The sequence below is a fragment of the Vidua macroura genome, chromosome 18, assembly GCF_024509145.1.
Source record: "Vidua macroura isolate BioBank_ID:100142 chromosome 18, ASM2450914v1, whole genome shotgun sequence".
Taxonomy (NCBI): domain Eukaryota; kingdom Metazoa; phylum Chordata; class Aves; order Passeriformes; family Viduidae; genus Vidua; species Vidua macroura.
In genome coordinates, this window is record NC_071588.1 from 12,884,650 (window position 1) to 12,909,935 (window position 25,286).

A 25,286-nucleotide genomic window follows, 5' to 3' on the forward strand; every position below is an offset into this window, starting at 1 on the left:
ATCCCTGGGATTTTTGTACCATTAGACCAAAGCACACAGGCAGCAACCACTGTTTGGGAGTCTTCACTGGCTTTCTTGGGGCCAGAAATGCCAATTGCAATGTAAAATTAAACCCACTTTGAAGATCAGTGTAAATCCAGTTGGATCTTCTATAAAACTCTCTCCTGTAGCTCGTATTGTGAAGTAATTTAGGCTTTGTTTACTCATTTATGAAAATGCTGAATTGCTTTGTGACCACGATTTCAGAACTGCTCCTTGCCAGAAAAGAGGCATTATCCACACGTATCCATCAGAATCCAGTCCTGCACTTCCCTCTCTGGGCATGTTAAGCTCTTGTTACAACTCCAAGGCACTCAGACTTTCTCTTTTTCCCCTTGAATTGATCCAAAGTCCCCCCACAGTGGAGTCTCCTGTCTAGGATGCAGGTTCAAAAGTGTGTGTTTCAAGGGGAGTTCATATTTTAAAGTGTTGTCTTTGTATTTGCAGCTGCCAATGTGAAGTATCAGAAGAGAACAGTGGGAACTTTCTGGGACAAGAGAGGACTGTTTATTCTCTCATTCTTTGGTAAGATCAGCTGCTTGTCTGTGGATTCTGTGCTCATCATTAATGAAATCAAATTTTTTCCAAGATCTTAGATAAAAATTAGTATTTCACCTAGTTGGAGTTGGCAGCCTTTAATTATTGGAAAGGAAGGTTCCTGACTCTTACTTGTGCCCAAGCTTCAAACACATTCTTTGTCCTGCTCCTATTCCTGAACAATGTGCAAATATCCATGTTGTCAGCTGCTCTCCCAGTAAATCCTGGTGAGAGTTACTCAGTCCCTGCTGCCTGTGGTGTCAGGAAAGAGGAGAAACCTCCCTGTCAGGGACTGAAACGAGAGAAATGGAGTGTTAATCCTTATCTCAGAAATTTCCTTCCACCTGCCAAAGGGGGAGAAGTGTTTTCAGTTTGCAACAGAAGCATCTTTTGCTCAAGGTACAGCACATTCCTGAATGTTCAATTCTCAAATTTTCTAATGTTCCTTTGCCAAAAGGTTTGAATTCCAAACTCAGAGGGCAGCTGTGCCACAGTACGTAAACAGCTCAGGGGTCAGCTCAGTCTATTTTGATATTAAAATGCATGGGATTCAGTCTGGATGGGGAAGGTAAGGGGATAAAGTTAAATGAGTGGATTTTTCCTTTTTTCTTTTTTCCCTCCAGTTTTTTCTTTTCCTTGCTGAAAGTCCAACTGCATTTAAATATATGTGAATTTAAACGATCCTTTATTTAGCTAATCTTTTTTGTTTAGATTCACTGGCAAGCAGATGGTTATTGCTACTCTTAATTATGTACATAATTTAAACCAGAAGGTACATCTGAAACAAAAGGTAATTAAGATGTTCCCATAGAGACTGAACAGAGTCTGAGGTTAAAACCTTTGCTCATTATTTATCCTTTCAAGCAGAACGTAAGGATGGAGATTTAACAAGACCATTCTCTTTTTTTGACATAATTTAACACACATGGAATTGCAAGTAAAAGGGCAGACGGTAAATTGGTAACATCACCTTTTTTTGGCCTCAATCCTGACCAAATCCAGTATTTGTACCAATAAAACCAAGTTTCACTGCTCTGTGGATAAGCTGGCTGCTATTTTTGTGTGATCCTATTGATAAGGAGGAGCCTGAATTTAAGGCCGCTTTCCTAACCAGGTTTTTAATTAAGCTGTGTTTGTACCTTTCCATTCACTTCTGGAAAATGGGTTTTACTGTCAGGGCAGAACTGCAGTTGAACAGAATGAGAATTCTCCTTCCATTCTGCAGTCCTAAAAGCGGTGTGGATCAGCCTGAGAATGGGTTTGTGCAGCCACTTGCTGCTGGGCTGGCTTTGTCCCCAGCTGTCCCTCGGAGCAGCACGGTGGGGAATGATGGTGGGGAGGGTTCAGGAGTGCTTGGTGGAGTTGATGATAGGAGGAATGTTCTTACTTCCAAGGCTTCTAAAGCCAAAAATGCCCTTATGAGGTGGCAGCAGTCACTGGGGTCCTCCTCCTGTTCCCACGGGAAGAGTTTGGTGAACTGGGAATGGGTTAGAAAGCTTTGGGATAGAAAGAAGTGTGGATTCAGGTGTGGTTTGGGCTGTCCTGAGCAGTGTGTGGTGCATCCCTGCTCCCAGAGCTGTTCCCTTTTCCTTTTGCTCAGCCCAGTGACCTTGAGCCGCTGGAGGGAGCAGGCTCAGCCCGTGGACGTGATGGGAAAGGAATGATTTCTCTCCAAGTATTCACTGTCCAGCAGCTCAGAGAGCGTCACTGTAACATTTCAGCCTTTTTGCTATTTCTGTCAGCAATTTTCAGCATTCCTTTGGTGGCAGAGAAGTTGCTGAAGCGTTTCACTGATGCCCAGCAGCAGCCAGAGCAAAGTGTTTGCTTTAGAACCAGTCCTATAACTTCTTGTACCATTTATCTTGGCAACATCACCCTTTGCATCTGATAGTCCTGATCCAAACTGAAGCAGGCAGAATTTTTTTTTCCACACAGCTTTCCCAAAATTCACCTTAAAAAGGAAGATTCTCACATGGAAAAAGGCACACTGTCACAGTAGAAACTATTCTGCACTGATTGCAGGAGTTATACTGAAACTTGGTATTTTGGGTAGTCTCTGCTGGTTTATGCACAGCTGTAAGATATTTTAAAAGACCCAATTTTCTAAGCTAATACGGGTTTTATTGATACGTAGGTGGTTATATAATAAACTTATAAATTACATACATCTAATCAAACTGAAGTATGAAAGAATTTTTTCCAGCATAGTGCCTATTAAATCAAAACTTTTCCTCAGAGATACTAAGCAAGCTTCAAATTTGTAATAAAGTAGATTTTTAAAATTAAGTTGGTGTTTCTTTGATAATTGTGTGTGAAGCTGAAGGAGTTCCTTGAAATAACAAGGTATTTTTTATACTATCCTGGAATGGTTTGAGTGGGAAGGGACCTTAAAACTCATCCCATGTCCCCCCTGCCATGGGCAGTGATGCCTTCCACTGTCCCAGGCTGCTCCAAGCCCCGATGTCCAACCTGGCCTTGGGCACTGCCAGGGATCCAGGGGCAGCCACAGCTGCTCTGGGCACCCTGTGCCAGGGCCTGCCCACCCTCACAGCCAGGAATTCCTCACCAATGTCACATCTATCCCTGCCCTCTGGCACTGGGAAGCCATTCCTCCTCGTCCTGTTGCTTGAGACCCTCATCCCAAGTCCCTCTCCAGCTCTCCCAGGATTTTATATCTACTTTTTGCATTAATTTTTAGTGAATCCATGGCAGTTTGAGCTCAATTCTGCTCATCATTTCCCCCTTTTATGTAAATATATTTACAAACACACCTATGTGAGGGTACTTGATGTGCAGCTGCTGCTCCTTTGCCCTCTGTCAATATTCCATACCAAGCGCGGGATGTGTGCAAGGCTCCCTGCAGTGCTGGGAGCTGATGAAGTGGAGTGATGAACTCTTGGAAATGTCAGTGCAGGAAAATGGATATTTTGGTACATCCATGGATATCCAAAATCAGCCATAAGTGTAAAAAGAGGATTTTTATCCCAAGAAGAACTCCAGTTCATATGCCATAGCTGAAATGAGCTTGTTCCAGGAGGATCCAAACCCTGTGTTCCACACCAGATCACCCCCAATGATCCCAACAATCCCTTTGGATTTGTATCCCACGGATTTCTGATTCACCATCTGCAGGCAACTTGGGAGAAAATTCCGGGGGATCTGGAAAGATGAACATATTTTAATTTAAATTATATAAACACTGGTCTAATTGCTGCCTTCAGACAGGTGTTCTCCCAGCAGCACATCCAAAGGTAATTTTTCAGGATGAACAGAAGGAACCAGACATATTTTGAAACAATTTTGGCTCTCAGGAGAGGGAGCTTCTATAGATTTCATCTTTTCATAATTACTGTTTGCTCTCAGTTTTCTAACAGCTACATTCACAGTCTTTAAAAGTTAATTTGTATTTATTTGCTAAAAGAAAATGAATCTTATTTCATCATTATACTTTCCTTATTTTCTAGATTTTAGTAAGTGAAGAGCTCAAAGTATTGCAAATAAAGACGAGGATTCCTCCTCCGGACCAGGGCCTGTCATGGTAAGCAAAGGGGCTTTGTAGGGTCTGTGACAGAGCAGAAGAGTTTAAAATGGGGAAAACATTAGGGAATTAATGTTTACATGTGGGGTTGCTGAGTTTTAGGCATAGTGCTAATGCTTTTTTCCTAATGCTGCTATAAATCTTGCAGCTTTTAATGACTTTATTAATCAGGCTGTAGGAAGGGAACTGGTTGCTAATACCAAATTTGTTGTCTGAGAGCCCATGTTGGAGAGTTTAGAAACTTTAGTGAGTTACTGCTCCTGGAATTCTCTGGACATTTCATTCTGTGGGAGCTTTTCCTTGGCTGTGGATGCTTGGGGAAGGTAGCAGCAGGTGCCAGTGCTGCAGGTGACTGTCACACTTTGTTCCTCAGGATGAAGAGACTCAGCACAGCCTTGAATGCATCCAGGCTAATCAGATTTTTCCCAGGAAGCAGCTGATCCGAGAGGATGAGAACCTTCAGGTAATCACCACACTGCTCCTGTTCAAATCACACTGCCTCCAGTTGGGTTATGGATTCTCTGTCATTTCCTCTAGAATTTTAATTCACAGCACAGAAACTCATTTTCTCTGTTGGTAGGACAAAGAACTTGGGCATTTTATTACAAGAAATTTCTTCAAGTGTCTGAAAAATATCACTGCTACCTGTGCATTAATTCCAAGGGTAGGGTTTTATTCAAAACAACAACTCTGTTTTGAAAAAGCAGCACTAAGCTGATTGAACACTTCCTTGGCATCTGGTTATTATGAAGCCAAAAGTCTTCTGTTGCACAAAAAGAGATATTTTTTAATTTCTTTGTTTTCCAAGGTTCCTTTTGAAATCAGTTTAGTACAAATTATTTGTCATAGACTCATAGAATAGTTTGGGTTGAAAAGGACTTTAAAGCCCATTCAGTCCCATCCTGCCATGGCAGGGACACCTTCCACCATCCCAGGCTGCTTCAAGCCCCAGTGTCCAACCTGGCCTTGGACTTTTGCAGGGATCCAGGGGCAGCCACAGCTGCTCTGGGCACCCTGTGCCAGGGCCTGCCCACCCTGCCAGGGAACAATTCCTGCCCAATCTCCCATCCATCCCTGCCCTCTGGCACTGGGAAGCCATTACCTGTGTCCTGTCCCTCCATCCCTTGTCCCCAGTCCCTCTCCAGCTCTTCTTGAGCCCCTTTGGGCCCTGCAAGGGTCTCTGAGGTGTCCCTGGAGCCTTCTCCTCTCCAGGTGAGCACCCCCAGCTCTCACAGCCTGACTCTCCATGTAGACACTCTTGCATCAACTGAAGAGTTTCATTGTAATACAAAGTATTTTTATTTGATTCAAGCTACTTTGGTGTAAAAACCAGATCACTTTCAAGGTGGGCGTTTTCACTTTCCACCCGGCTCAGCTAAACTGGGCTTAAGTCACATTTTAATTAACCAGTGACAATTTCCATGTGTGGTGTAATGACTTTGCAGGTTTCTGACTTTCTGAAGTAGCAGCTTCTTGTGCATTTTCATATTTCCTGTGAGAAATAGGGAGCAAAAAGCTTGGTTTGTCCAAACTCAGCTTTGTAGCATTTAGAGATCCAGCCTAGGCTGGTTACCTGAGCTTGCTGGGTGGATAGTGGAGAAATAGCAGGGAACATTATTCATCCTGGATGTTTTGCCTACTTTAGGATGAATTTAATAACATTATGGAAATGCCACTCTACATTAAGTAAGGAGTGAGATCGTAAATCAAGGGCTTTGTCAGCCTGCTTGCCAAAATGTGAGGATATTTTTCATAAAAATTCATTGCTTTCCCTGACCAGGCACTTACCACTCAGGAAAAGTAACATAAAATAAGGGATCATTTAAGAAAAAGGCTGCAATTAACCTCAGAGCCAACCTTACGTGATGTTCCTACTTAGCAGCGATAACAGGGCTGAATTCTCAGCAGGCTTTGTTTGATTTCTTGTGCTGCAGGAGGGGCAGATTTTTGGGAAATGGTTTCTGAAATGAGATTTTTGCTGCCTTTCTGCAGGTGCCGTTCATTGAGCTCCACGGGGAGAGCACGGAGTACGTGGGACGAGCAGAGGATGCCATCATTGCCCTTTCCAACTACAGGCTCCACATCAAATTCAAGGAATCTGTTGTGAATGTAAGTGTTCTGATCTCAAAGGAAATAACAGAATTTGGGATAACAGTACAGTGATCCCCCCCCTTTTAAGAATGAAATTTTTTTTCTGATATTCAAATCGATTTCTCAGAGACAATAAATGTGTATTTAGGCACTAAAGGGTGACTCAGCAGCTCTGAAAATCAGATGTCATAAAGAAATGTCACATGCCTCAACCTTCAGGTGTCAGCCACCTGTTGTCCCCAAGCTCAGTGGGGAGAAATAGTCAGTCTTCCAAGGGGCTTTTGGGGCACCTAAACCTCATCTGTGCCTTGCTTGGAGCTTCAGAAGGTGGGACTGGGTCCAGCTGCTGAAGTTCTGTGCCAGATGTTGAATGGTTTGAGTGCAGTCTTCAATGTAACAGGTCAGGAGTAGGAACTCACCTTCAATGCATTTCTTTAGGGCAGTTTTTTTATTCCAAGTGTCCATTCCTTGAAATGGCTCCATCTCCACCTCCTCTGGTAGCAGACACAGTTAAATGGGTGTTGGGCAGTCCTGGGCAGTGCTTGATGCTCACACAGACCAGTCTCACAAGCTGGGGACACTTCCAGTGTGGAAATCAAGAGTGTCCTGAGGAATGCCAGGGAATGATGGAGTTCCTTTATTAGGAAAGCCATTAGAGCATGAACTGCACTTCCTGTCCTTAGGACAATTAGGGATATTGCTTTATAGGGATTTTCAATTCAGTATTTTTGAGCATAGCAAGAATTGGTGTTTTTTCAAATCACATTCCTTGATTGTGTTCAGGGAAGAGTCCACAGAAACCTGTGAATATTACCATGCTAATTTTTCTTCCCTGACTTTCACATGCAGTGTTCTGCCCTCTCATTCTGTGTGACATCTCATTATCATCAGCATCATTAACCAGAAATAATCAGAGTATGAGGTAGAGCAGAATATAAATAATTATTTGTAACCATATATGACTATCAGTAATAACTTCCTATGAACTCCACTGAAATCCAGGGCAGGGAGGGCTTGGGACGTCTTTAAGGATAAAACATTCTTCAGTAATTAAGAATCATATTTAAATTGCTAATTTTGATAGTAGTAATCCTTTTGGTTATTATTGACCAAAATTCTTGATCAGATGGTGATTTTCTAACTCAAATTTTCACTGAGTCATTTTTGATTGAGTTCATCTTGATTCTTTCCTGCTATCTTTATGTCACCACAGCTGTTCAGCAAATACCTGCAAGACATTCTTCATTCCTGGGCTGTGGCTTTTCCCTCTTGTTTGGTTACAATTCCCTGGCTGTGAAAATGGTGCTGTGACACCTCAGTGAGCAGCACAGAGCTCCAGATCACCTGGGCTGGGAAAGAAATCCATTCAAAGTTGTTAATGTTCCCATTGCAACAGCGCAGAAAGGGGCTGTGTGTGGAGATCTTTCCCATGGATAATTTCCTAGATCTCAGTGCTAATAGGAACATGGTGTTTCAAATGCAAAAACAAAAGGTCCCACAGACCATGCATAAATTGGGGGATTATGACATTCAGGGATGTTGACTTACATTTATCCATGGGATAGAAGTGCAGACTCAACAGGGATCTCCTGGTGCATAAGGGAGGTTTGGTTCCCAGGCCCAACTCTATTGATTCCTTAAGAAAATGTCAGACTTTGCAGCTGCTGAGTGTTTCTGTCTAATCACTTTCCTCCCTGTAAGCTAATTGCATTGATGGGAGAATTAACATTTTAGTGGAGTTTGTAGAAGCATGGATTGCATGTAATCTCTTCCCAATGGTGGATTTTAGACACAGTACTAAAGGAAAGTCATGATGGGGGGGACTTTGATGAGGAACTGAGTTTTAGTGTGAGCTTTCCCTTGCTTGGAAAAATGGTTGGATTGGGATATTCCTCATGTCCATGGCTATTGTGGTTCATCCCTGTTGGAGTGGCATAATCCTTGTCTTGTCCTCAGGCCCTGCTGCCCAAATTATTCACACACAGAGCACAACAATTGTGAGACAAGAGGGGGCTCAGAGGTTGCCTTCAAGATAAATAATCCAAAGTGTCATCAGCTGTAATTAAAAGCAAAATTTACTTCAGACACTCCTTGTGGGTTCCGTGAACTCGGGGAGGGATTCAGCTCCCTCCACCCTGGAGCCCTTCAGAGCTGTCTTTACACCCTCAGTGCCTCCATGTGCCACCTCATCCCACGCTCCAGGACACCCAGCCTTGGCCTTGTGCTTGTTAAGGCCACCAGCCTGCTCCATAACCCTGACATTATTCCAGCTCTGAGCTGGGAAAACGAGGAGGAGATCCCAACTCCAGCTCCCAGGGCCTGGGTGCCACGAGAGGTCCTGGAGAGGTTTGGGCACAATGGGGCACAGGGACATTCTGTAGCAGGGTCACTGGTGCTTGCAGCAGCCTGGCCATGATCCACTGCATGCCACTGGGAATTGTGGGCAGGGATTGGGCTGTGGAGGGGTTGTTTCAGCACTGAAAATGTAACTTGTGCTTTTTCTGACTACAGAGCTGTAATTCTCTAAATATATCTTGTCCTGCTCTTAGATAACAGACAGCTCCAGTCATCAACATAATTTTAAAAACCCCTCAAAAATAAAAAGTTGGAGTTGTAGAATGTTGCTGTTATTTAAAATGAGATAATTTTAAATAAGAGACAGTTGGGAGATACTGCAAGAGCAGGGTGCTCCTGTACTCCCTATAATGGGATGTAATGTGCCTCAGATAACAATGCATGTTTATTCTTATAAAAGCAAAAATGATTGCTTCTCCCTGCCTGGTTTCCATGCCATTATTAGAGAGAAGTGCCTGCAGATAGGATTGATGGCTCTTCCAGGAACGGGCTCTGGGTGTCGGACTGGCACAGCCTGAAGGATGTGCAGTGGGAAGGGAAGGTTATCAGGGAGGGAGGGAATGACAGGAGATAATTCCACAGAGATTAGCTGGGAGAAGAATAATGGCTAGGAAGGAGATTGAAAACACAAGAGGACCACAGGACAGATTTTTATGACTGGGAAGGAAAATTAAAAAGATTAATGGGAAGGTTGTCCTGAAGAAAAAGCTGCAGATTGTGAGGGAATCACTGGTGGGCTGTTGGAGGGGAATGGATGGCTGGGGAGCAGAGGGCACAGGGAAAGGGCAGGAAACAAGAAGTGACATTGGAAGAAGGAAATAAAAAATAATGCAGGAGGAGAAGAATTAGTTTGTCATTAGAGTGCAGACAGAAGGAAGAGGAGCCACAAGCAGAATGCCAGGAGGAGGGAGAAGAGGTGGAGAACTGCTTAAATGAAGATGGACATGGGAAAAAAACAGAATAAAACAGGACTTAGGAATAAAAAGATAAGAGACAAAGCAACACTGGACTTAAAAAGCAAGTCTGGAATCTTGACTCAGCTGGGAAAGATGCTTTACTTTCCATGTTGGTGCCAATTTAACTCAGTGGTAGATTTAAATAAGTTATTTTAGAATCATTTAAGTTGGAAAGTTGTATTGAGTCCATCCTGTGCCCAATGCCCACCTTATCCCCAGCCCAGAGTTCTGAGTGCCACATCCAATCCTTCCTTGGACACCTCCAGGGGACTCCAGACCTCCCTGGGCACCCCTGCCAATGCCTGAGCACTCCTTCAATGGAGAAATTCCTCCTGGGAATTATTAGTAGGTCTGTGTGGGGCTGTCCAGTCATGAAGACAGACTGGAAGATTCTCCAGTCTGAGCTCCATTCCTTCAATTGATCAGACAAAACTCAGACAATTTCCCTGCCTGGCAGACTGGAGGAATGAGCAGGTGAAATGCAGGGATCAGCTGTGGAACAGAGCACTTGCTGTGGTCTGTGCTGCACTTCAGTCCTGCTGCTTTGGTGGAGTCACCCACAGTCAGGCTGAGCTTAGGGAGGGCACAGAGGGGATTCCTCATTTCCTGCCACCTTCATGTCACTGATTGTGTCACAGATCTCAACCAGTGACAGTGCTGAAAACATGGACAGAAATTCAAGCTGCAGCTTTATTTAAAATCCAGATTTGAAAACACAAATTACTGAGCTGTGGAGTCAGACACCCTCTTGCCAAGTCCTGTCCATGGATTTTCTGTCATTTAATGTCCAGTTACAACAGAAGGAGCAGAGTAACTCCCCTGTCCCAGCCTTGCTGGGCACAGCAGGGGAGGGTTGGTGGCTCCAGAGCTGCCTCTCGTTGTGGTCTGACACGGGCAAGGGAAAGGCTGAGCATTAAAAAATCCCTGCCTGTTGCACCTGGGGGCTGTGAGCTCTGGACAGTGATTTGAGAATGCTCTGGGCTCTGTCTGAGGTGCTGCCCTGAGCTGTGCCTGCCTTCCCCAGAGCCAGCAGAGTTCTCATCCCTCCCCTGGGCACAGCATCTGCCCTGAGCTCTCTCCAGACATCTCCCTGCTCAGAGGAGGTTTTCCCTTGGTTTGTATTTTTGAGACATCTCTTTTCCTTGCCTGCTGGTTTTAGTTAATTTCCTTTTTTTTCATTCCACCTAAATGAGGTACTTCTTAAGCTTTGTGATGCCTGAGAAGATGCTGTCTTGATTCCTTATCCTGAAGCTTTGGTTGGAGGTGACCTTCAAGGATTTGCCCAAGCATATGGAGAAGCCCTGGCTCTTCCAGCCATATCCTGTAGGCCCCAAGCCAGACTTAAACTGCTGGATCTTAGTCCTGTGATGGCAAAAATCAGAGTATTGGAACGTTACTAAAGGACAGCAGAGGTTTTATTGCCTTGTGCAATGTCCATATAATCTACTAAACAATTCAAACAGCTTTGTGCTTCATGTTAATTACAGGTTTTAGCTATATTTACAGTTATTTATGACTTCTGTTCATTTAAGACAATAATGTACATTTGCCCATCTCAGGTAAAGTTCCAAAATAATACTGAAAATTAATATTTTCATCTTGTGGGTTTTGTCATCTTTAAAGGTACTTGCAGGTGCTCTTCTGTGTTGTCTGACCAACTTGCTGCTGGTTAAACATGCCAGGAAACAGAAGTGTCTATAACTGCACTTTAACTGGGAAAGATTCAGCATTATCACTCTAAATTCGGCTGCTTCCATTACAAGTGGAACCAAAGGGTTTTTCCCTGAGGAGGAAATATTGGATATTGCCATAGAAAAACACCCAGGCTGCAGCAATCTGTTAAGGGGATCTTGCTTAGCAGTTCTTTTTGAACACCATCAGCTAAAAATATATTAAGATTCCTAAATTTAGACCTATAAGAGAGAAAACTGATTCCATGAGAGAGGAGCTGGGGTGTCTGCTGCCTTTCCTGCAGCCTTCTCAGGTGCTCCCATGGGATCCCTTAAGGGATCCCACAGGATCCTCTTGGACTCCACAGGGCTGGAGCTGGAATATGAATACTGGTACCAAACTTCAGAGCTGCTGAAGTAATTCCTCGTGGATTTCTTTGTTTTCCTCTCTTCAGCCTCCATGTAATCTGCAATAAATCCTTGTGAGTTATGCAAAGAAATTGCTGTTACTGCTGCAGAAATGAAATAATCTGATGTGTTTAATTGCAGGTTCCATTGCAGCTCATCGAGAGTGTGGAGTGCCGGGATATATTCCAGCTTCATTTGACTTGCAAGGACTGCAAGGTTATCAGGTAGGAGAGGCTCAGTGTTAAAGGGGGGGGGGGGAAATTTACTTTCCACATGGCATGGGAGCTGGGCTGGTTCAAGGAAATGGGGTTTCTTGCTTGATTTCCCTCAAAAGTTTTTTATTTTGTCTGATTTTTCTACAAGGAGGGCTGTGTGTCTCATTGTTGTGATTCAGGACAGCAGCAAATCTTGCTCTGAGCCCACATGGCTGATCTTGTTTTTTTCTGAAATGAATTTTAGTCTCACTGTGTTGCCCCTGCTTTGCAATCAGTTAGAATACATTGCTACAATTTATTATAGATATATCAATATTTCCATATCAATAGGTACAGAAGTAGCTAAAGCCACCGATACATACATTGCAAATTTGTTTTATCAAGATTTGGGGTCTGGAGGCTTCATCCACCCTGCACTCTCAACACCTTTGAGAGTACAGTCACTATCCTTGAGGCATGGTAACCTCCTGGAAAAGAAAATGAGGGAATAAGGGAAGAGAAAGTGAAGGAAGGTGGTAAATCCAGGTGTGCAGGCAGCAGTAACTCCTGGCTGTCCTTCCCCAGACTCCAGACCCGAGCCAGGGCTCTCTGAGCTGCCCAGCCTGAGCTGCTCCTCGCTGGGTTTTTTTTTTTAAACTTTTCTGCTGCAGAAATTAATTTTGATCTATGAACTTTAATTAAGAAGAAAGGAACATTTCTTTTTGATTAAATGTTTGCTGGCTGTACCTTTTGTGTAATGAAAGGAGCTCCAGCCATCTGTGAGCACTCAGAATGTTTAACAGGTCAGCTGCTTCCTGAAAGGCTGTTTTTTCACCAGGACTGATTTTACTTTAGAGGTAATATTTAGTTTAATTTGAATTCAATGTTTAACTTCCTCTTCACTTGTAGCTCTTGACATTTAAGAAAGTCACCCTTCTTCCCTACATTAATTTGTTTTTCCCCTTCAATTGTAGAATGAATGCAAATTATTTGTATTTTTGCCATCCTTATCGATTTTTCTCTCAAAATTGCATATCCAAAATGGAGGACTTGGTGATGGTTGCGAGATGGTGAAGTTTGGGACTGAGACAAGAGTTAGAATATATTCTTATTCTTTTTCATTAGCAAACTTTGTATTTTGAGAATAGAATTCAAGTGGAGATAATACTTGTTATTTACACCACTAACTTCAAAAGAATTTAGAAGGAATTTAGGGTGAGATGTGTCTTGTCTGAGTGTGGATGTTTAATAGATAATTATCCTGTCTCAGCGAGTAGTCTGGGCTTGCTTTACAGTCAATGCTGGGAAATAAATAAACACCTCAGGCTGCAGTTCCTACAGCTCTTGGGAGATGTTGGACATGGCTTTTCCCTTCCACGTTGTGGCTCTGAGTATTTGCAGGTAGGGGACATAAATCTGCCCCAAGGGAATGCAGATGCCATCATTACCCAGGACTGAGCCGAATGGAAATACTTGGGCAATATTTAATAACTATAAAATCTTAAAGAAAAATGTCAAAGCAAAATAAATCACTGGTTTATTTCCACCCTTTTACTCTAAAGAGTCCAAGAATCCTCCTTGAAAAGAAAAGCTAATGTAATTTTAATGCACTGCTTTGAAGATTGGTTTCTCCTGTGCAGGGAATGTTCTCTCTGCTTGTTGTTAGTCTGTAACATTGGACAAAGCTCAGTCCGTGCTTCCCAACAAAGCCAGAAAGAGAAGGGTTTTAAAAGGACCATCTCATTAACTCATCTCATTAACCCATCTCAGTCCACCGTGAGCACCATGTCCTGCCATGGGCAGGGACACCTCCCACTGTCCCAGGCTGCTCCAAGCCCCAGTGTCCAGCCTGGCCTTGGGCACTGCCAGGGATCCAGGGACAGCCACAGCTGCTCTGGGCACCCTGTGCCAGGGCCTGCCCACCCTGCCAGGGAACAATTCCTTCCCAATCTCCCATCCAGCCCTGCCCTCTGGCCCTGAGAAGCTATTCCCTGTGTCCTCCCTCTCCATCCCTTGTCCCCAGTTGCTGTCCAGCTCTCCTGGAGCCCCTTTAGGCTCTGCAAGGGGCTCTGAGGTGTCCCTGGAGCCTTCTCTTCTGCAGGTGAGCACCCCCAGCTGTCCCAGCCTGTTCTTGTTAACAGGACTATGGTTATAGTTCTATTATGTAGGTTATAATGTGTGGGAAAGTTTTCTGAGTTTCCCCCCGATTCCAGCAGTCAGAAGGTGCTGTAACACATTCCTGTCTTTGACCTGAATGGTCTTTCCTTGGTTTTATAGGTAACACATGGAGAAATGTCCCTCTTATTCCTGGCAGGGCACACCCTGGTTACTCCAAGTCACAGAATGTTGCTGCTCAGTTAATCCTGACTCCTTAAGTGTTTCTTTACTCCTTCCACAGGTTTCATTTTGCTTTCCGTTAGAGTGCACATGGAAATAGAACTGAGTTGTCACTAAGGTGTTTATCCTCACTTTGTGCTCTCATAGAGCTTTTCATGCTCAACCTGTCACCTTCTAGAGTGGCTTCTCTTACTGAAAGTCACCCATGGGATGTTTGTCTCTGGGCCAGGTGTCAGTTTTCCACCTTTGAGCAGTGTCAGGACTGGCTGAAGAGGCTGAACAATGCCATCCGCCCCCCGTCCAAGATTGAGGACCTGTTCTCCTTCGCCTACCACGCCTGGTGCATGGAGGTTTACGCCAGTGAGAAGGAGCAGCACGGGGACTTGTGTCGGCCAGGTATGTGGGAACAGCCAGAGCAGCACGTGGATATCCCCAGGGAACTACTGGGGTGGGTTTGATTCAGCCAGTCAGTCAGGTGTAGAACCAGCAGCATTTTGTTCACCACGGCAGCAGCTTTCAGTCTAAACCTTTTTGGGTTGATTGCCGCATTTTTTGTCTGGAACAGTGATCTCCAAGATGGATGTTGGGGAGGAGAAGGGAGCCCCTGAGCTACTCCTGAGGTTCATTCACAGCCACAGGCAGTGATCTTTTTCAGTGGAATACCATCTTTGCTGCAGAGCTTTTGAAGCTCACAAGTAAATAAAGGTTCAAGCTTGGCATGCTGGTGGTTGTAGCACTTGGTTGAGTATAAGAAATCTGATTTCCAGGCGCTCTGTGATCTCCTGTCAGTCACAATTCACTGCCTCAGGGAAGTGGAGACAGGGAAGTGCCCCAATTACCAGGCTGAGAGATGTTCCTGGGATTCTGTCCTTGCTGCTGAAGCTGCTCTGGAGCCTGGCACAGGCTCTGGTGTCTGTGGTGTCTGGGGAGGAGCAGGGATCACACAGTGGCAGGAGGAGCTCCCTGGCCCTGTTCCTGTTCACACACTTCATTAGCAGCTTCTGGAAAATGCCAAAAATCTCCTCAGAGCAGAGTTTCACACCCAGGGCTTTTCCCTCTTTAACTAAATTTGGGAAATGGGAGCTGACAGACCTGTGGAAGTCTTGCTGAGTCTCCTCTTCCTTGCTGAAACAAAGGGACTTCAGCCTGATGCTAGGTTAGGATAATCGTGGAATCATGGAATGGTTTGGACTGGAAGGGACCTTCCACCCTTTGCCATGGGAAGGGACATCTTCCACTAGACCAGGTTGTTCCAAGTCCAACCTGGCCTTGGACACTTCTGGGGATAAGAAGCAACATTTACCGTTTCATTAATTTTTATCAATCAGATATTTTTCTTGCAGCTTTGTCTATGAAATAATTTTCTTTAGTATAACTTTATCTCCCTGTAGCTGCCTGTGGCTGAGGGTAGATGTTCTCCTTCAAAGAGCTGAATTATAGCTGAAATAAATCAATGTGAATGTGGTTGAAGAAGTCAATCCCAAGACATTGTCATTTCTCTTTTATGTCCAAGGAGCCCATTATTTGGTAGATACAGACAAAAGTACAAAAATGCTTCAAAATCCATCCAAGTGTCAACAGAACACATTTTCTGGGAAAAATATGTTAGCAGTGTCTATAGTAGAGATTCAGGCTGTGGCTGGACAGGGTCAGCTTTAATAGGAAGCACAAGCCCACAAAATACTTAGCTTGCTTTCCCTGGGATTTTGAAAGTGGATTAGGATGCTTCTAAACATTATAAATGTTGGCTCAAAGTGCCTCTTAAAATACCAGCAATTCAGGAGAAATGGACAAAATATTAAGGTTAGGGTTTTTTTTCCAAGAGAAAAACCTGTGACTGCACAGCAACTAAAAATTAAGAGGGAAAAATCAAACAGAATATATGATTTTCATGTAGCTTTATATGTTTCTCTTAAAACCCACCAGGCTGAGCAGCATTGATTTGGGATATTTCCAGTACTCTCATTTGCTATCCAAAAAAATCCTTAAGGATGTAGCACAAGTTTTAAGGAGCAGCTGATAAGGAAGCCCATCCTTGTGGTGCTCCAGTAAAAGAACTTGTGGGATTTTTAAATTTAAAAAGTCTTTGCTAAGGACAAATCTGGCAGAAGTTGTTGCCTGGCTGGAATGTGTTGTCCAATTCCACCTCAGCTCTTGACAAAGGATCTTTATAACACTGTAGTTAATTAAGTCCTGTAATTAGGCTGCTGTCTATATTCTTAATTTACCTATTTATATTTATTTCTAATTGTTCTGTAACATGGCATTAAAAATCATTTCAGACATGCATTTACATCTTGAAATTAAATGTGTATCTACAGATATCTGGGGGATTGAAAGACTTTAAGGGATTTTTAAAATATTTAATGGAAAGATGTAATACTTAAAGCATTAATTTTTCAGCAGAATTTTTCCCCCCTTGGGTGCTGCTCTGTCTCAGGATTTACTGCTACAGTAATTTAAAGAGACAAGCAATGGATGGACTTTCAGAATCACTTATCTAGTGCTGCTCACATGCTCATTAAATTTAGCACTTTTCTTAGCCCTGGAAACCTGGAAATTTTGTCTCATTTTCCAGACTTTCAGTCTTATTCTTTATTGCCATTGTATATTTTTCAATTGTATTTTGAGACTTTAAAACAAAAGTGTCTAGGAAATAAATGGGGTTCATTCCACTTCCTTTAATGTGTTAATCCAGGAGTTTGTGAGGCTCTTGTGACTGATATTTGTGTCAAACAATAATTTATGTGGTTTACCTCTCTATCTCCACATGACTCATGGAAGAATAATGTCCAATTTATGGTGGAAAACTGAGATGCAGGATAAATGACAGGACTTGCCTCCAGCCATACAGGAAACCTGGGGCTGGAAATGCATATTCAACAGATTGCCTGTTCCAGGGCACATTCCAGGTCTTACCCTTTTTCACCAGAGCCTCACATTCTTCTCATTTATAGAAAATTGTTCTGAACTTCCAACCATCCCACTTGGATTGCTGATGGATCTCAGTTCCTTTGCTGATGTCCTTGGTTCTGGTCTGCTGCACTGTTTTTTAATATGAATTTTCAGAAGTTGGTAATTTCAGAGTAAAACTCCTTGTTGGACTCTGGCATTTCTGGAGAGCTGGCCAGGGAGAGATGTCAGTGCAAATGTCAGAATGAGGCTGTGAAATGCAGCTGGTGGGTTTGGACTGAAGGATGTGCTGCTTTTCTCTGTTCTGCAAAGTAGGAATCCTAATTCCTTGTTTCCCCCTGTGCTCTTGGTCCCCAGGAGAACATGTAACTTCCAGGTTTAAGAACGAAGTGGAGCGGATGGGGTTTGATATGAACAATGCCTGGAGGATTTCCAACATCAATGAGAAGTACAAGTGAGTGCTGGAGCTGCTCCTCCACAGCCAAACTGCATCTTAAAACACTCAATTACTGAAACGTTTTTCAACTTTACCGTTCCCAATAAGGGACAATCAGAATTATGATTTTTTTGTTGGTTTATAGAAAAAAAATGCTTTAAATTATTTAATATTTTATTAGCTGCTACAGATTTTTAGGCTTGAAAATACCAGGTTTTGATGTGGCTTATTAGAGAACAAGCATTCTAAGGGACATCTTAAGTGAGCAAAGAGTGGAGTTTGAACTTTTTAAGACATTTTTTATTGTTTCCTATTCTCTAACTTAATTCAAAGACATGTATTTGAAAAAAATGCAAACAGGTTTGGAAGAGTTAAATTTGTAGATGAATAAGTAAGAGAAAACACTTTCTGAGGTACTCAGAGTGCAGACAAAAGCCCTCTTTAGGCTCCGGAGCAGAGGAGGGTGCTCTGTGATCCCCAGCTGGGGGGACAGGGTGTTCTGGCTGATCCCTGCTCCAGCTCAGAGCAAACCCAGCTGGAACACTTTGTGATGGAGCAGTTGGAGTGCTCTGCCTGTGCAGGATAATGACTCCCAGCTGGGGGTTGGTGTCCCTGCACGAGGAATCTCTGCTTTGGCTTCTGCAAGTCGAGGGAAGGAGAAAAAGCCATCCCACCATATTTAATGCTGGAGAAGCATAACATCCAGGGAAGCAGGAATTAGCAAAAGGGCTGTCAGGTTCCTCCAGTGCTGCCTTGTGCACTCTGGGAAGTCTGGAGCTGCTCCATAGCCCTGACTTTGCTCCCTTTCCCCAGGCTGTGTGGCAGTTACCCCCAGGAGATCATCGTTCCCGCCTGGATCACGGACAAGGAGCTGGAGAGCGTGGCCAGCTTCCGCTCCTGGAAGCGCATCCCTGCCGTGGTGTACAGGTGAGGAGCAGCTGCAGCAGCCTTCCCCAGGCTGGAAACAGGCAGTCCTGGCAAGGAAAAGCTGGAGTAAGTCATAACTGGGAATTCTGGGAGGTGCTCAGGTTGCTCTGGGTAAGGCAGACGCTCCACGTGCACTCCGAGTGGGAATAATGGGTTGTATTTAGAATTCCAAACACACACTGGAGGAGCACTCAGCATTTGTATCTCCTGCAAATCATTCCTGGGGCAGTCACCCCAGTTAAGATTGATTTTTAACTTTTCTTAATATGAAAATGAAAAAATGGAAGATGAAGACATCAGAGGAGAACTGATAAATGGCCTCCCTGGCTGGGTACTCCTTTGGCTTTTCCCTGACTCATCTGGCTGATTCTCAGACTGCAGGATAAACAAGGACAAACACCAAAATTACTTGAAAGAGATCTAAAACTCAGATTAAAAATTAATGTACAGTTTAGCTCTATCTCCATATTTTAGATAGCTTTAATTACACAGACCCTTCCTTAGACTGATTCCAGCAATTCTTCATAATAAAACTGCTTGTCTGAGAGACTGGGTTTTGACAGCTTCTTTAGTAAGAAATAAATTTCAGCATCTGTTTTTTCAAATATTTTCAATTTTGTGGATATTTGGTGGCTGCCCCATCCCTGGAAGTGTCCAAGGCCAGGATGGACAGGGCTTGGAGCAACCTTATCTAGTGAAAGGTCTTCCTGCCCGTGGCAGGGGATGGAATGGAATGAGCTTTAAGGTCTGTTCCCACCCAAACCATTCCATGGTCCTATAAAGCTGTCACTTAATACCATGGCCCCTTCCCTGGAGTGGTTATCCTCCCATAAATCTTTAAAATCTCTTTAAAACATCAGATGACAAAGGGATTGAAAAGATAATGAATCCTGATATTCCCTAAGCCTTGGCACCCATTTCTGGTGAACATGGGGAGCAGGAAAGCTGGCAGGTCCTTGGAGCTTGCATCAGAGGAGCCAAGGGCAGGAGAGCTGTAGGCCACAAAACTCTGTTTACTGAGCTTAAGGGTTCTTGTTCAGTGAAGGCAGAACAAATTAGCTCATGGCAGCAAACCATTATCTTTAAATCCTCCTGTCTTTCCTCCTTTTCCTTCCAACCAACAAAGGGGTTTAGTGTGGTCTCTTTTGGAATGGTGAAAGAGTTGTTCCCTCCTCTGCTCAGCTCTGAGAAGGGGAAAATGCTTTCCAGCATATGCTGACTTTTAAAAACCTGGGTATTTTATTATTACAGTACTAAATGTGTGTGTATATATATGTATAAAGGAGAATAATATGATTTATGTGAGGGTTTGGGTTCAGCTTTTGGGCCTTTTCTACAGTTGTCACATAATTAGGGGACACCTCACCTGCAAACACACTTCCCCAGGGCAGCATTCCCCCTCCTGTCATCACTGCACAGAAGGAAAGCACTTCATTCTCATTCCTGGGTACACCTTGCATTCCAGGGATTTACAGAAGAGCAATTGAAAAGTCAAAAGACCACAGAGACTGAAATTGTTCTGTCCCCATGTTCAATTTTCATCAGTTCTGCTGAGGCTCTGGGTGGTAAACCACACATGGGGATTCATTGCTGAGCTTCAAATCAGTGAGAGAAAAGTGTTTCTCTTTTTTGATTTCTTTTTTTTTTCCTTATCTTGACATTTAGTAATAGAATTTTCAAGACATCCAGTTCATCACTCTGGGCTCTAATAGAGCAGTGAGGGGAGGAGGATTTCTAGGTTTGACTGGGCTTGGAGCATCCTGGTGTAGGGGAAGGTGTCCCTGCCCATGGCGGGGGGTAGAACAGGATGAGTTCTAAGGTCCTTTCCCATCCAGATCTTTCCATGATCCTATGATTGGAATTCCATATATAGTTATATATATATGCACACACACATATATATATATATATATATATACACATATACATATATACATAAAAACAGGGTTTTTTTCTTGCTTTGGTGGAGTAAGGGGCAAGAGCTTACTCAACATTTTTTATCCACTGAAATTATTTTGGGACTTAATGATTTTAGTTTCAGTATTGATCACATTACTAAACCTCGTTTTGCTTTACTTCACGGCAAAAAGAAGTAATCTGGATTTTTAAAAAATAAATCAAATCACTTTTCTCAGATACAGATCACTGGGACAGAGACCAGAAACACACACTGGCAACAGGAAATTCATTGTCCCTGTGAAGCAGTCCAGGCTGACAAGCCCAGCAGGCTGATTTGGAGACAAGCTCCAGGAATGCTCAGTGGGGATTGGACTATCAGGAGCATTACTCCCATTCTGTGATCAGATTTCTAAAGAAATCTCACACCAGACCCTGCAGTTTTTCTTTCTGTTTCCAATTTTTAAGCCTATTCACATATTTCATAGAGTCACAGAAACACAGACTGGGTTGGAAGGGAGCTTAAAGCTCATCTGATTCCATCCTCTGATTCCACCTTCCACTACCCCAAATTGCTCCAAACCCCATCCAGCCTGGCCTTGGACACTTGCAGGGATCCAGGGGCAGCCGCAGCCTCAACCTGTCTGGGAACAATAATTTAAGTAGATAAATCTGGCCCCAGAAAATCAATATTATGGAGAATGCTCTTAGGATTTTTTGGGAAGACAGTAGCAAGAGCTTCCTCCTACCTTGTAGAAACAGCATCATGAGAGCCTCCCTGAAAGTTCTCTGTGTGGAAGTGTCCTTTAGCTTTGTACTGCTGAGGGTGCCCAGGGATCCTGTGGCACATGGAAATTCTGTTCTTGCCATGAGTTGCATCCCTGAACTGCAACAAAGGGACTTCCATTATGGTGCTGATGGTTCAGAAATGCAGCACAGGGAGCAGTTCACCCTTCCTTGCTCCTCACTGCTCTGTGGTTACAAGGACTTGGGGGATTTATTGTTGTACTCCGTGGTTTGAACACGGGGAGGATGAAGCCTGTGCAGAGATGTGCATGTGTCCTGCACAACAGCTTGTAAAGGGCTTTAGAGTTCCCTAATGCTGATTTACTCTTGATTTCTGCAGGGGCTGCAGGTTTTTTGTCTCTAGGGAGTTTTCCATGGAAGTTTTGCTTTAAGTTTCTTGAATAGTTTTGTTTTGTTCCTGAGCTCTGAGTGATGCCCTCTTATCCCAGCTCTATCCCTGGGGATCTCAACATCATGCTGGCTGCTCCTTATCCCTGTGGCCAGTCCAGCTGGAATGAGTGGAATTCCTCAGCCCTCCAGCATGCCCCTAACTAGAATTGTGTGCTGATTTCTGGTACCTCTGAACATGGCAGATTTGTGCAGGGCACTGGTAGGGCTGCACAACCACCAACGAGCTCATCTCCCGGCCTAATGATTGTTCATTATTTTTATAATGCAAGGCAAGGACCTGGAGATGAAAATATAACTCTTTATGAACCTATGAAAATTATTCTGCAGCAGGTAGTAATGAAATCTGGGAGAACATATGGAAAAATAAATGAGCTGCTCTGTTCAAAATAGATTTCTTACACATATAATGATGTTTTATTTTCTTTTATTTGTGCAAGCGTAGCGGGGAACTAGGTGGCCTTTCAGTGATTGGCACGTATTTTTTCCTGAACTAATTTGCTATGGGTAGAGCTGTTTGTGGAAGGCCATTAAATTTCAGCAGAAATCCATTTCCCTGTGCCTGCAGTCGGCTGGCACCTGGTGTAAGAGCTGTGGCTTCGCATTGCTTTTCCTTTGCCTCGCTTAACGCAGCGTGTCAGTGCTTCCTCTCGCTGAAGGGATTTTATGTGAAACAATTATAAAAGAGCTATGAAGAATACTTCAAACCCATATTCCAGCCTGTTTGATCGCTTGGAGGCTGTGCACCACGGAGCCTGTCCCTGTGTTGCTGTTGGATGAGGAGCAGGAGGCGGCGGCGCCCACGCGGTGCCCGCGGGGACTCTGCGGAGGAGGTGCCGCGCAGCACCCGGGGGTGACAGCTCTGACAGCACAGCACAAACCAGCCTGTCACACCTCCAGAACATCCATCAGAGTACTCAGAGCCAAAAAGTCAACACTGGTTGCTTTGGGTGGGCTGGCATCCTGTTCAGGGCTGTTAAGATTTGAGCTGACCCTCAGCAATCTGGGTTCCCTGGTTAGAGGGAAGTGAACAGCTCCTGGTTGCCCTGAAGCTGTGGTGGGCAGTAAAGGCTCTAGAATCTTTTCCTGCATCATAACATACAGGAATTGTAATTGGCAGGTGCATGCTTTGGAAATCCAGGGTTTAGGGGGGACTCCTGGGTGAGGGAAGCATTGCCCAAAGGCACCTCTACTTGAAAAGTTGTTATTCCCAGAAATGCACCTGTGTCCTGGGCTGATCCAACTGCTTGGGCAGTAGGGAAAGGGGGAATTCTGCCCTCCTGCCCTGCTCAGGTGAGACCCCACCTGCAGAGCTGCCCCAGCCCTGGGGCCAGCACAGGAACGACCTGGAGCTGCTGGAGCCAGTCCAGAGGAGGCCACAGAGGTGCTCCAAGGGCTGGAGCCCCTCTGCTCTGGAGCCAGCCTGGGAGAGCTGGGGGTGCTCACCTGGAGAGGAGAAGGCTCCAGGGAGAGCTCAGAGCTCCTTGCAGGGCCTAAAGGGGCTCCAGGAGAGCTGGAGAGGGACTGGGGACAAGGGATGGAGGGACAGGACACAGGGAATGGCTTCCCAGTGCCAGAGGGCAGGGATGGATGGGATATAGGGAAGGAATTGTTCCCTGTGAGGGTGGGCAGGCCCTGGCACAGGGTGCCCAGAGCAGCTGTGGCTGCCCCTGGATCTGTGGCAGTGCCCAAGGTGAAGTTGGACAGGGCTGGGAGCAGCCTGGGACAGTTGAAGGTGTCCCTGCCCATGGCAGGGGGTGGAACAGGATGAGCACTAGGACTCTTCACAACCCAAACTATTCTATGATCCTTTGAATTAAACAGAGAAGAGCCATGTGGATGAGTGCTGAGATATTTCAGCTGGGACACGAGGCAGGGATTAAACATTTTGAGGTGCCCCAGAAGTTGTGTGCGCTGCTCTGGCCACTCCACCTGCAGCTCTCTGCTCACCCCAGCTGGGCTGAGCTCCCTGAATTCAGGTGCTGCTGGGCAAGGTCAGGGAGAAGTTTGTTCCTGCCAGGTGCAGACATTTCAGTGACTGGAGAGTCACAGAGCTGGTGGCAGCAGGGGGATGTGCCAGTGCAAAAGCAGTGAATTGAATTACTGTGATAATACATTTCAGTCCTCTTTTTATAATAGATTATAGGGGAGAGTCTTCATACCTTTTTCAGAGCAAGTTTGCAATGGTTCAATAAGTTTTAATTATTCCAGATCTGTTCTTTTTGCGTAGTACAAGAAGCCAGGTCAGATTTAAGGAAATAACTACTAACTCTTCAGACGTGTGAAACTAAAGAATTTTTTTTGAATGTCACCTTCCAGGAGACGAGAGCCGTGTCCAGCTTAGGGTGTTCTCTGTTGTCCCCCATACATGTTGAATTCCTCTGTCATGCCTCACCTGCTGTTCCAAAAAGCAGCTTTCCCAGCTTTCACTGGCCAACAGGCCAAAATATTGGGCAAGAAGATGCTTTGTTTTCTCTTCCTAACCTTGCTGTGACTTTCATCTATCAGTGACTGTGGTCATAGCCTGTAGGGAAGCTGAATCCCAGGTTGGGGATAACTGCTGAATGATGGCCCCGGTGGGAATGAAGCTACTGGAGCACTTCACTGAAATTTTTGTGCCCTCTGTGGTCTTCATCCTGATTGTTGACTGTGTATGCCCTCTGCTTTCAGGCACCAGAGCAATGGGGCAGTGATCTCCCGCTGTGGCCAGCCCGAGGTTAGCTGGTGGGGCTGGAGGAACGCCGACGATGAGCACCTGGTCCAGTCCGTAGCCAAAGCCTGTGCCTCAGACTCCAGGTCCAACAGTAACAAGTTAATGAATGGGAATTGTTCCAGAGATTTGTCCAACGGAGGGGACCTCTCTGATGTGGAATTTGGTAAGGCTGTCACCGTTGTTTTTCTGTCGAGGGCAGAGCTTTATGTAAAAGTTTAATCTCTGGTGCTGTAACAGAAGAAATCTGTCGTGTTTAGTCCGCATTCTCCAGTGCATGAGCATTGTGGGACTGAGGGAATCGTGCTGTAACCAATGTCAGAAGGATCCTCTGAGCTCCTCACACGTTTCCTCCTCCCCAGACTCCTCCATCTCCAATGCCTCAGGAGCAGAGAGTTTGGCAATCCAGCCTCAGAAGCTTTTGATCCTGGACGCGCGATCTTACGCAGCAGCCGTGGCCAACAGAGCCAAGGGGGGTGGCTGTGAGTGCCCAGGTGAGCAGCATTCCTCCTCAGCTTTCCAGGCAATCAGTCAAAGGGATTTGCTCCAGTGTGATTACCCTGACACCCTTCAGCACTGTCTGTACACTGCTCATCTGTCTGAACGTTCTGGATCATGGCAGCCCCCACCCAGCCCTTCCGAGGGCAGGTTGAGCTGTTAATTAGTCTGTTCTCAGGCCATTAACCCAGCTGGCTACAGTGCTCAGTGAATGCTGAACCCTGTGGAATCTGCTAAGAGCTTTCCCTTGCTGAGTCAGATGTATAAACTAGAGAGAGAGACAAAGGTGTCTGTCCAGTGTGCTCATGTCTAAAATCCCTGAACGTGTAAAACCCACTGGCTGCAGAAGAGAAGAATATTCTAGAATGGTTGCACAACATACAACTTCTCAGCAATTTCCCTAAAGCTGAAGCATTTTTCAGTATTTGTGTCATAGTAACTGCAATCCTGCCTCACCTTGCATGTGTAATGCAGTTGCAACACCACATTCTGTGTTCTTTGGCACTTGTGAATTGGTGGTTTTATAAACAAGATATTATTTATGGTCACTGTTGGGTATTAATGCAGCCTATTAAAATTCCATGGGT

General features: G+C 44.6%; 1 protein-coding gene across 5 annotated transcripts in view; it reads left to right on the top strand.

The window, feature by feature from the left end:
- MTMR3 (myotubularin related protein 3) overlaps positions 1 to 25,286 on the top strand; it is a 74,104-nt gene that overhangs the window by 31,329 nt on the left and 17,489 nt on the right. For all 5 annotated transcript variants that reach the window (XM_053994173.1, XM_053994171.1, XM_053994170.1 and 2 more), the window contains 10 exons: positions 487 to 564; positions 4,041 to 4,114; positions 4,488 to 4,577; positions 6,107 to 6,223; positions 11,736 to 11,818; positions 14,355 to 14,521; positions 17,396 to 17,492; positions 18,288 to 18,401; positions 24,162 to 24,367; positions 24,564 to 24,695. In XM_053994173.1, the coding sequence (XP_053850148.1) occupies positions 4,112 to 4,114; positions 4,488 to 4,577; positions 6,107 to 6,223; positions 11,736 to 11,818; positions 14,355 to 14,521; positions 17,396 to 17,492; positions 18,288 to 18,401; positions 24,162 to 24,367; positions 24,564 to 24,695 (1,009 nt within the window). In that variant the 5' untranslated portion in view covers positions 487 to 564; positions 4,041 to 4,111. The remainder of the gene's footprint in view (positions 1 to 486; positions 565 to 4,040; positions 4,115 to 4,487; positions 4,578 to 6,106; positions 6,224 to 11,735; positions 11,819 to 14,354; positions 14,522 to 17,395; positions 17,493 to 18,287; positions 18,402 to 24,161; positions 24,368 to 24,563; positions 24,696 to 25,286) is intronic.